Source organism: Antechinus flavipes, chromosome 1 (assembly GCF_016432865.1).
Source record: "Antechinus flavipes isolate AdamAnt ecotype Samford, QLD, Australia chromosome 1, AdamAnt_v2, whole genome shotgun sequence".
Classification (NCBI taxonomy): domain Eukaryota; kingdom Metazoa; phylum Chordata; class Mammalia; order Dasyuromorphia; family Dasyuridae; genus Antechinus; species Antechinus flavipes.
Window position 1 is genome coordinate 12935510 of NC_067398.1, and position 13073 is coordinate 12948582.

Consider the following 13073-nt stretch of genomic DNA (forward strand, 5'->3'; position numbering starts at 1 on the left):
TAAATTATTTTTTTAGACCTCTATTTTAACTCCAACCAGTATTATTCACATTAGTGGGATTTCATGAGAGTAGTGGTTACTTCTGTTAATACCTGTCCCTTAACATAAATTTGGATAAGTCTATTCAATTAATATTAGAACATATTTTACAAGACTTCATAGAAGGATAATTAGATAAGGTTAGATAGATTGTTTCTTATATTACATCAAAACTTTAAACTACAAGTCATAAGTTCATATGTTTAAACACAACCACCTCCACCCTATTTTCTTGATCAGTTAAGTGGCCATCATCTTGATGATAAGTTATGTGGCAACAATGACCTACTGATATGAAAGTGACCAAACTTAGCATAAAAATGGGATGCCCTCATGGTATGGAAAGTCTCCTAGTTTTTATTGCTCCTCAGTCCTACATCCCAACATGAAATGGTGACTACCCTCTATCACCCAGCATAAGGAGTTACATATCTCATAACAACTTAGTATAGCAAAGAAGAACTTTGCCTTCACTATCCTATGACCATTAGGCCTTCTAGAGAGCCAAGAAACAGGTTTGTCAATCATGAAGTTCCATATTTTGCTTGGCACCATTTGTATCATCTAGGTGTCAAGCACTATAAAGCTAAGGCTCTGGAGAAGTGGGCATCTCAAATCATGAGGAATATCTAAGGTTCCATTCATTGAAGGAAGCCTGATCCCTTTAATAAATGGTTCTTGGCTCAGCGCTCTGCTCCTCAGTGTCTTTTATTTCAAATAAAACATTTTTGGACCCCACATTACTTACAAAGCAATGTGTAAATGTTTGTTTTTATTTTATTGGTCCCACCATTTGTATAGCATCGCTTTGACCTTTACTCTTTACTAAGGGCCTGCCATATGCAAAGCCCTGTGCTAAGTGTAAGGCAAGAGACTCAAAATACGACTGCTGTGGTGTTCCCAAGAAAGTAGGAGCAATGTGGCATTTTCCAACAAAGTATATTCAAAGAATATAGTCAATATAGACAAGGGTTACAATAAACTATAGCCATTTCCTGATAAGATCATTCCTTGCTGGGGAGAAAATGAGAAGAACTTTATGAAAATGGCATTTGAATTACAGGTAACATCAGAGAACGTCTTTCGGATGTAAGGTACAAAACTGATTTATGCCTTTCATTCCTACTTAGGAAAACTACATGATGCAGTTTGGCCACAGAAAAGGGTAAGTAAAGGGGAGAACTGTGAAATCATTCGGGGGGGGGGGGGGGTGAAGAGAGGGGGAAGGAATCTATTAAAGGTGGAATTCTTTCGATCAGTTGATTTCTTGGCTTTGCTTCTCAAGAAATGAATCAAAGACTCAAGCTAGGCAGGCCAAACGGCCCTAACGATTTAATTAACAAGTTCAATAGAGAAAGGTTTCTCACAAGTGGTTTGCTTGTTTCTTTTGCCTTTAAGATCATTATTAAAAACTTTTTTTAATCACCTTTCAATTCCTAGTAGCATTCAAAATACTACTGTTTCTTCATCAACCACTTGAAACTCAAAGGCAGTACTGTCTGATCACAATACTCTCATGACTTGCATTAATTATTTGTTCAAAAAAGATGAGGGGGCAGCTAGGTCGCAGTGGATAGAGTACCTGAATTCAAATCTGACCTTAGACACTTAACACTGCCTAGCTGTGTGGGCAAGTCACTTAAACCCAATTTCCTCAGGAAAAAAAAAAGGAAAGAAAGAAAGAAAAAGATGACAGATGTTCCACTTTATCTATAAAGTCAATTCTTTTTCCAAGGAGAAATACTGCAGCCCTTTTAGCCTTTAAGACTGGTTTTTCTCAGATCATAAGACTGAAGAAGCATATTTATACTTATTGATAGGCAGCTCAGAACCTACTCATCTGCTTCAATTCCTTTCTACAAACTCCTCTCAAGAAAATTCAACCATAGTGAAGGTGTGTTTTCAAAGCTGAGGGCAGCATAACACAGACCTGTGATGTCTTACCCCACACCTGTTTGATTGTGCATGTCAAATGACTCATTTGACTGGCAGTAGTCTAGAATACATCCCTCATAACCAACAATATAGCTCTTTCCAGACTGCACCAAAGCTATTTTACATCATCAAATCTTTAATCAATCAATAAGCACCATTTATTAAACATGTAAGGCACCGAGTTGGAGGTTAAGGCTATAAAGTCTACTAATATTTTCAAAATTTCTGGGTTACCATGACATAGATGTCATATTGGTGGGTCCTGAATAATCAAGGATTCAATTGCCTAATACAATGTCCCAAAAGGGACAGTTAGATGGTGCAGTGGAGAAAGCATTGGAGAACCTGAGTTCAAATTTGGCTTCAAATACTGAACACCTACTAGCTGTGTGACCCCAGGCAAGTCATTTGACCCCAAATACCTCAGTAAAAAATAAAATAAAATAAAATAAAATTACAAATGTCCCTGACTTCAAGAAGCTTATAGTCTGGTTGAGATGAATGTAACAAGCAAAAATCTAACATAAGGCAAAGCATGTGATTAATGCTCAATAAAGCAAACTATGAACAGGGGCTTCTTAGAATCTATTCAAATTACCACACACACACACACACACACACACACACACACACAGAAAAAAAGGAAAAAATTTTCCATTTTCTTAGAAATTATTCAGTACTAGGATATTTTCCACTGTTAGTTCATTTGGTTAGTTCTATTTCTTTGAGAATAGATTATTCAAGATTTCTTGATCAATTCAAAATGTAGATTTATTTGTTTGACCATTATATATTCTACAACATATTCCTCTATTTCTTTTATATTCTCAATGATAACTGAGCTCAGTGGTATATGAATTTTGGTATATAAATTTTTTAAATTTCTTTTGCTTTAGTTGAGTTCATATTGTTCCCATGTATTTGTAATTTTTTTTGTCCTCTTCTCTTAAAAAAAAGTTGACTTAGAGAACACTTAATTTTGTTCATCTTTTCAAGGGATTGGCTTTTACTTTTGCCATTTTTATAGTTTCTGTTTCCAGTTCACCTATAGAAGGAGCAAACGGGAAAAATATTGGGAAAAGTACTGGTGACACAAAAATATATGCTTATGTATATAAAAAATAAAATTTTTTTTAAGTGGAAAGATGGAGACAGATAATACAGACAAGAAATTTAGCATAATAACTTAAATAGTATGGGAACTTAAATCACTTAAATAAATTCAAGACACAACCAAAAAAGAAAAACAAAAAATGGCTCTTTCACACTAGATGAGTAAATCTTAATCATTTCTTGAATACAAAAAATAACTGTTGGCTACTTAGCAGGTACAAGTTAAGACACTATGCTAACTGCTATACTTAAAAGAATTCACTGCAACCAGCGCACAAATTATCTTACCTTGATGAAGTTAAAAACTTGGGAGTGGGCACATCATCTTTATAAGCAAAAGATACAACAGCATATGGACATACATGTCTTGGTCTTCGCCTTAGCTCATCAAAGCCATATTCATAAAAGTAATACTAAAAATTTAAAAATATAATATTAGCTTGATTTGAAAATAATTATTAGGATAAACTTACATATTAAATTCACCATTGCAGCCACTTTTAACAAACAGATATATTGAGAGGGTCTTTGTGATACTTAGATATAAAGTTATATCATAAACAAGCTAGTATTTGCTAATTCAAGTGGGAAAAAAATCATTGTAGTCAAATTTCTCAGTTAGAGGACTTACTGCTAAGATAGATAAGGAACTAAAATTTACAATAAAAACCAATTTTCTTTGTCATATAAGTGACAAATCATCAGAACGCATCAATAGTCTACAAAACTACTATAAAACAAACTATAGTGCTCTGTGAAAAGCTACTTCAAATTATTAATAATTTAAGAAATACAAATTAAACTGAAATTTCATCTTCTACCCATCAGACTGGCAAAGTATTATTTAAAAAAAAAAAAGGAAAGTAGTAGATACTGGAGAGGCTATGGAAAACCAGGCATTTTTATGTATCGTTAGTGAAAATATAAAGTGATGGCAGACTAATGCACTCCTGGTAGAGCTGTGAACTGATCCAACCATTCTGTAGAGCAATTTACAACTATGTTCATGGGGCAACCAAACTATATACTGCTAGACTCTCTGGTCTAGCAATACTACTACTAGATCTGTATAACCAAGAGATCATTAAAAAAAAAAAAGGGGGGGGGGGGGATTTACATATGCAAAAATATTTGTAGAAGTCCTTGGCAAAATATTAAAAATTGAGAGGGTGCCCATTAATTCGGAAATCGCTGAACAAGCTGTGGTATATGAATGTAATGGAATACTACTGTGCAGTAAGAAATGATGAGCAGGCATATTCGAAAAGAAACTGGAAATACATGTGCAAACTGATGCAAAATAAAATGGGCAGAACCAGGAAAATACTATACACAGTAACAACACCACTGTGTGATGATCAACTTTGAATGCCTCAGCTCTTCTCAGTAACACAATGGTACAAGACAAGTACAAAGGATTTGTGAAGGAAAATGCTATCCACATTCAGATAAAGAACTGATAAATATAAAGTGCAGATCAAAGCATACTTTTCCACTTATTTTATTCTTTTTATGTTTTTTTTTTCTTTTTGATATAACTAATATGAAAATGTAAATTAATAGCATAATAGCACATAAGAAACTGCATACCATTTTAGGAAGAGTCAAAGGAAGAGAGAAAAATTTGGAACCTAAAATCTTGTAAAAATGAATGCTAAAAATTGTGTTGACATATAATTAGGAAAATAAATAAAATACTACTAAGAAAAAAAAAAAGAAAAAAGAAAATGTCAATTGATAGAACCATTCTGGAAAGCAATTTGAAACCCTGCCCTCAGAATTACTCACTTGTGCATATATTATGACCTAGCTATATCACAAGATGTTCCCCAATTTTCCAAAAAAAGGTTGTATACACATGAAAATACTTATATGCACATCTTTTTGTGGTGACAAATAACTAGAAATGAAGTCTCCACCTGAACTGATGCTAAGTGAAATGAGCAGAACCAGGAGATCATTATATACCTCAACAACGATACTGTTTGAGGATGTATTCTGATGGAAGTGGATCTCTTCGATAAAGAGAGCTTTAATTGATCAAAGATGGACAGAAGCAGCTACACCCAAAGAAAGAACACTGGGAAATGAATATGAACTGCTTGCATTTTTGTTTTTCTTCCCGGGTTATTTCTACCTTCTGAATTCAATTCTCCCTGTGCAACAAGAAAACTGTTCGGTTCTGCACACATATATTATATCTAGGATATACTGTAACCTATTCAACATGTAAAGGACTGCTTGCCATCTGGGGGAGGGGGTGCAGAGAGGGAGGGGAAAAATCAGAACAGAAGTGAATGCAAGGGATAATGCTGTAAAAAATTACCCTGGCATGTGTTCTATCAATAAAAAGTTATTAAAAAAAAAAAAAATGAAGTCTCCACCAACTAGGGAATGACTGAACAAATTGCCATTGCATATGAACATAAGAAATAATGATTTCAGAAAAACCTTGGAAGATTTGCATGAACTTATGCAGAGTCAAATGAGCAGAACTTGAACTATATATATATATATATATATATATATATATATATATATATATATATGTAACAATGGCACTGTAGGAATCGACAATCTAGCAACATTTAGCAACTCTTATCAACACAATTGACTGGGACCCATGAATAGGAATATTAAACCACACCCCCTTAAAGAGAGTTGACAAACAAAATCTATACAATGAGACATATTTCTAGATATGATCAATATAGGAATTCTTTTTTCAATGAATGGAAGGGAGAAAAATAAATGCTTGATCATTTTTTATACTTTTTGTATTGTTGTTCTGAAGCCCTTAGTAATAGGGGGCCACTTATTTTAAAATGTCAATAAATTGATGATTTTAATTTGAATTTCATAAAAGGTTCTAAAGATGATTTAACAAAAGTATACTCAGCTTGCAATACCCCAAGTATATTATTACTACTTCTTCATTTTTATAAAGCATTCTAAGATTTTTGAAGTACTTTCCTCACAAAAGAAATAGGTGAGATGGGGAAGACAAATATTACAATTCTACTTAATGGATGAGAAAAGATTTCAAGGATTAAGTGACTTTTCCATGGTCCCCTAAGAAACAAATTCCTTAGGCAAGATTCAAACTAAAGTCTTCTGACTCTAATATTCAATAAATAGTAAGATAACTAACCATTACTTATTTGTAATACTCTCTCAGGAGTCCTAAGAAAGTATACCAACAGCACTTTCTCCCTGAGGAATGATGGGATAACATAGTTTTCTGGAATGGAGTACAATTGAAAGATTAAATTATTTATATATAAAACTGTGTAACAAATGTTTCTCTATGTTTTTGTAAGTGGATTTCTAGTTTAATTTGAGAAAAAGCAACTGTCAAGATATTGTTGTTCCTAAAATCAAGTAAAATCAAGAAAAAAAAAGCGGGGTCCAAACTAGGATTAGTAGAAGATGCAAAGCCAAACAAAAGTCCAAAAGATTTTCCCACTACTAAAGCTAATCAAAGAATATCAAGACAACTTGGAATAGGGAGTTTCAAAAATGTCTGCAAGGACAACAAAGATAAAACAGTTATACCTCATTTAATTGCTCGTTGCAGATATTGTGATTATTTTGTTGTTTTGTTTTCTTATATAGTGAAGGTTTGTGGCAACCCTGCATTGAGCAATTTTATCTGTGCCATTTTCCAACATGTGCTCCCATTGTGACTCTTATATTTTGGTAATTTTCAGTTTTTCAAATTTTTCACTATTATTCTATTTATTATGGTGATCATGATCATTGATACTTGATATTATTATTTTAGTTGTTTGGGGAGGCCACAAACTACACTGACATAAGACATTGAAATTAACTGATAAATGCTGTATGTATTCTGATTGCTCCACTATCTCCCTCTCCCCAGACAACTCCCCCACTCCTTGAGATAACAATAATATTTGGTCAATTTATAACCCTAAAATGGTCTACAAGTATTTAAATGAAAGAAAGAGTCAATTAATGCAATAAACTTCATTGTTATCTTACTATAAGAAAGTGCTACAACTATCCCAACCTTCATCAACCACAACTCTAATCAGTCAACAGCTATCCACAAGACCTTCTATCAGCAAATAGATTCTGACTCACTAATGACTCAAAGGAAGGTTAGCATTTTTTACCAATAAAATACTTAATGTAAATATGTACATTACTTTTTTAGACATATTACTATTGCACTCTTAATAAGTCCAATAATATAGTATTATGCAAACACAACTATTATTAGATGGACTTCTTTTAGTGTATTATTTTATTGTGATGGTCTGAAATAGTTTAGATCTTCAATCTTCAAAGTACATGTGTATAAACAATCTCCCAAGTCACAACTTAGAATGGAATAAAACTGATTTAAATATTTCAATTCTCAAATACATGGTTTATTTTTTTAAGTCCTTATTTTATGTCCATACTTTACATAACATCATAAACAAATCTAAGTCTTTACATTTTGCTTAACTACCTTTTTAAACAGTTTGTTAGTGATTATATATAGCTGTGATCACACACATTAGTCAAGGATTTGAATTACTCTCAAATTGCTCCAATTTAAGCATAAGTTTTAAAATTTTCCTATGAATTTAACCAATGAACATTTACTGCAGAACCACAGCATTATCCTGGATGACAACAGACATGATTTCTATCTCAAGATGCTCATGATCCAGTTAGGAAGGCATGTCATTCTATCCTGACAAGCTAAATGATATAAAATATGATGAATCACCATATGAGTGGTTCTTTAAAAGATAAGAGGCATATTGAGAGAAAGTTCATTGAGTGAAATGAGGAATGTTTCACGAGATTTAAGTGAAATGGGCTTTCAATAACAAAATAGGAAAAAAGAAGCTTCAATGCTAGAAGGAGGAGGGGGAATGTCTAATTGATAAATCATACCAGCCTGACTGAATTCAGGAACAGAGAGGATTATGAAGGTACTTGAATGCAAAGCAAAATGTTTAGAATTTCATCCTGAGGTAAGAGGAAAACATGAAAGATTTTTAAGCACAGAAGTGACATGATAAAATGGTAACTTGGAAAACTAATCTAACAGGAGAAATAGTGGAAAGAAAGGAAAAAGTGGAGAAGCAATAGTACAGACATGACATTTTATTGGCCTGGACCAAGGTGACAGAGTGGAAGCAGAAAGTCTAACACAGGCTCACTACAAATAAACAGGAATGTAGAACCAAGAGAACATTGTACACAGCAACAATATTATGTGATGATCAATTCTGACGGTCATTTTTACAATGAGATGATTCAGGCCAATTCCAAAAGACTTGTGATGAAGAGGGCCGGCTACATCCAGAGAGAGACTTTGGGCACTGAATATGGATCACAATATATTATTTTTACTTTTTTATTGTTTGCTTGCATTTTATTTTCTTTCTCATTTTTTTTTTCCTTTTTGATCTGATTTTTCTTATGCAACATGGTAATTCTGGAAATATGTATAGAAGAATTGCACATGTTCAACATATACTTGTCAACTTGGGGGGTTGGGGAAGAAGGGAGAAAAAATTGGAACACAAAGTTTTGCTAGGATGAATATTAAAAATTATCTATGCATATGTTTTAAATAAAAAGCTTTATTCAAAAAAACAAACAAACATAAATTCGCAACTGATTCAAAGTGAGATAAAGAAACTAAGCCAGGAATAACATAAGACAAAGACTAAGATTTGGAGTTAGAACATCTCTAAGACTTCTGAACTCTGCCACTAATATTTATTGTGTAATCACTGAGAAGTCTCTTCTCCAGGCTTCAGTTTCTTCATCTGTAAAAATCAGAAGGTAGAACTAAATGTTCTCTAAAGTCCTAAGTAGCTCTAACCACTTGGGTCTCTTCTCATTCTGTGGCAGAAATCAGGTCAACAATCCATACACATACCTGAGTAAGCTCGAAGGCCCTGTAAGCCAACAGGGAAGTAATTCTATTTGCATTCTTTGACACGTGACATTCGTGTTTTGGTGTTGGATCCAAAGAATTTTTATTTGCTGCATTTTCTGTATTTTTAACACCCATGGGATCATATATGCTTTTCATTTTTCCCTGAAATAAAAAAACACAAAGTTTAAAAGTGCAACTAACTCCTATGACAAAAGATACCACATTAGTTAAGAACCACATATAGAGTGCTCACTGAGCACAGAATCCCATGCAATAAAGCATTTTTTTAAGAGCATTGGTGACAATGTAAAACTTTTACCAATATAGAAGCTAAGGAAAGAAAAGGTGAAATAGAGGAACTTAAGAAATTGCATGAACTCACATATTTTCAGACTTTTGATCAGTGATGCTGATTTTTTTCCTTTTTCTTTTTTTGCCTTTAAAAAATACTATGTCTCACAGAATGGGTCTTTAAAAGGGAGAGGATTACAAAGGAAACAACAATGATGCAAAAAAAGAATCAATAAAAACTAATTTTTAAAAAACTGCTCAGATTCACAATAAATCTTCAAATAAGATTATCTATAGTGCTCCCTTCATGAAAATGAAGTATTAGCAAAACACAGTCCTTTTCCCTTCATTTTTAAGCAGTGAAAAAGAGAAAAGCTTACAGAAGGCTCATTAACTCTGCTTAGTAATTAAAATGTTTGGCTTAAAGTCAACAACTAAGGGCCTTCCAAGTGCCTTAATACCAATACCAGACATATGGAACTTGAAAAAAATCATCAAGAGTTTAAATAAACTTCTAGAACTTAGTCAACTAAATGAGGTGCAGAGTTGAAGTTACCTTTATTATTTTAAAAATAATAACATCACCCGTTGCCCCAGCTTCCAAAGGATTAGCCTGTAATAAATCAGCATACCTGGAAAGATAGATACCTAGAAGGAATAGAAATGTATAGAATGTTTTAAATTTGCATTTACTTTAGAAACAATAAACCATGAATGAAAAATCCAATAACTTGAAAATTTGAAGGACTGATAAAAGTTCAAAAGAATCCTTTTTAACCCCTTGATTCTGACTACAAGAGGAGAGTGGTCCAGACTTAAGATATGTCCCCAAAATAACTTTTGTTCTATGAAATCTTGTTTAAGGAAATGTAAAGAAAAAAATAAAGAGTAGATAATATTAAGAAGCAAGTTGAGATTTCTAAAAGTTAATTTTTTCTCCTTTGGTTATTAATAAGCCACATTCCTTTTTGAGGTTGTTTTTTTTTTTAAATACACAAATACAAGTATTTATGATGAAACTAACATTAAAACATTCTGAATTTAAAATCAGTTAATGTGTAGGATGACTAGATTTAAATATAAAGACTAAGAAAACATTACATTAAATACTACATTATTTAAGAAACAACAAATAGGTAGGCAAAAGTAAACAAACAAAAAAAAGTTACCCATGGAAGGGCTGCCAAGAATTGTTATTTTGGACTGGCCCACCTGTAAGCCTTTTTCACATATGCCTTGTACCTAAAGTAAACAAAAACACAATCTTATGTTCATAATTAGCATGATAATATTAATGGAACAGACCACGTTTTTACCATATAAAAATCAAAATATAAGTTACTGAACCACATTGCATGCCCCCAAAAACCTAAATGATACCAGGGTCCTCACACAAAGTCCTATTCTAATGCCTTACAATGGCATGTTATCCAATTTGTGCTTTCAAATGTTTTGTCAGTATAGCAAATGCCAGGTCCTAAAATGAACTGGAAAGGTTTTAAAGAAGAAACTGACAAATGATTCCAAGGTCCAGACTGACTAAATTTGGAGAGGCTTATCAGAAAACAGACTGTCAATCCATAGCAATTTATGAAGAACTCCTACAAAATAAAGCATAGAAAGAGATCTATGGTAGAGATAGAATCCACATGTGGATGAAAGCAAGAAGTTTGGAAATATTAAAAGAGCAAATTATTTCAAGTATGATTGAGAATCATTGTGAAAAAGCATTTATGCTTCCTATCAAACAATTCAATTCCAAGATACATTTGTAGTGCTTTATATACATAATAAGTAGCCAATAAAAGTTAAATGATTATTTATATATATATAAAAGATAAATAAAAAAGAATTTATTTAACACTACTAAGTGCCAGAAATTGTGCTAAGCATGGAGATACAAAGAAGAGCAAAAACAATCCCTGCTCTCTGACAGCTCACAGGCTTAGAATAACTAACAATATACAAACAGTATCCATTCTGGACAAACTGGAGATGATTTTAAGGGAAAGGTACCACTATTAAAGGGGACCAGGACAGGTTTCTTGCAGAAGGCAGGACTTCAGCTGAGACTTCAAGAAAGCCAATGAAAATGCACTTAGGAATTTGGAGTGTGCCATTTGAAGAACAATGTGACTGGATCACAGAGTAAGTAAATGGGAAGGAACAAGTAAGAAACTTAGAAGTTAAGAAGGGCTTTAAAAGCCAAATATCATGGAGGATTTTATCATTGACAATGATGAGAAGAATCAATGGATTTAACTCAAGAAAATTAAGGGATACAATTAGACCTGCACTTGACAGCTGAACATTAGATGACCCAAAGTGGATAAAGTCTTGAGACAGGAAAGCCAATGAGCAGGCTAATTTTGAAGAGCAGTTTCACTTAATGATGTCAGAAGTCAAATTACATAAAGTTAAGTAGATAAAAGGAAAGGAAGGCTATCAAGGAAGAGAGCCACAAAAATAGAGAAAAAACATGACAGCTAGGGGAGATGAAGGGACTGAAAAAGGTTTTTAAAAGATGTGGGGAAAGGAAATCCCCCTTAAGAGTTTCAAAACACAAAAATTAGTAATTCGGGTACTACTTGTTTATTCTAATACAAAACCCTTGGGTTCAAAAAGTTCTATGAAGTACATAAAAAAAGTGATAATGTTGGTAAAATATGTTCAACTGTGAAGCCTGTATCCCAGAATACTAGCAGGAAGCAAGGTCCACAAAATTAGAAGTGAATTGTTAACCATTAAAACTTATCCTCTAAGGTTGAAAAATATAGTCTTTATACAAAAATCATGTCAGAATAGATAAGTAGAGGGATAAAAGTTCATTTAAACTTTACACCAGAGGAAAAAATAAATATTAAAGCCACACTTCAAAAATTTCCCACCCACTAAGACAAACTTCCTTTACTAAAGAAGAATCCAGCTCCAATGCTCCAAATCAGTGTCAACGACACAGGTTCTTACAGGCTCTGCCAGCACCGAGCACAAACTGTTGTGAGGTCCTTCCACAATGAAAGATATTTGAAGAATCAACAAGTAAAAGGGATGAATGTTGTAAAGTTAAAAGAGAACGCTCAGCAGTTAACTAGATATGTGGGGTGAAGTCGAATTTACAGTAAAGCATGATCCAAGGTTGTAAACCTTACTGCAAGGGGAAGTAGACTATTCTACTAAATAGAAAAGATTGGAGGACTACTGTGTTTGAAAGAAATAAAGATAATGAGTGCAGTCCTGGACATGGCTACAGGACATCCAGATCAAGATGTCAATACCCAACACATGGTCATTCAATCTACTTTGCTATGATTCTATTTCTGCAATACTATGTTAATTGATTGCAAGACATGAATCTCTTAAGATTACCAATGATTAATGTTTATTGACAGTCTAGAAACTACATAGTTCATAAGTAATCTGTTCCCTTTTCTATCAGTATAGTTGCAGAAGCCCTTTTAAAGGGTGGCACACTACTAAAGTGAAATTCGCACTTCTATTTGTTTTCTAGATTCCCAAGACCAAAGAATTCATGAGTCAAAGACTAAGAATTCTTCCATATTTTAAGCAGAGTAGTTGGAGGTGGGGAAAAAAGGGAAGCACTCTATAATCAAAGACTTTTCAGAATGTTATAACCACCTTTTAGATCTTATGATACACTGAACTAGCATTGCAGAAATCAAGGTTACCTCCACATCATGAGTCACAAAAAGATTTCTGAGAAGAGTAAACATGCATTTAAAATATAATAAAATATAAGAAATTCTTCTGGATTTTACGAGTAGAA

General features: G+C 33.2%; 1 protein-coding gene across 3 annotated transcripts in view; it reads right to left on the reverse strand.

The window, feature by feature from the left end:
- TASOR (transcription activation suppressor) overlaps nt 1–13073 on the reverse strand; it is a 96559-nt gene that overhangs the window by 66854 nt on the left and 16632 nt on the right. For all 3 annotated transcript variants that reach the window (XM_051979121.1, XM_051979135.1, XM_051979120.1), the window contains 4 exons: nt 10459–10531; nt 9846–9937; nt 8999–9160; nt 3376–3500 (listed from right to left, as the gene is read on the reverse strand). In XM_051979121.1, coding sequence (XP_051835081.1) covers nt 3376–3500; nt 8999–9160; nt 9846–9937; nt 10459–10531 — 452 coding nt within the window. The remainder of the gene's footprint in view (nt 1–3375; nt 3501–8998; nt 9161–9845; nt 9938–10458; nt 10532–13073) is intronic.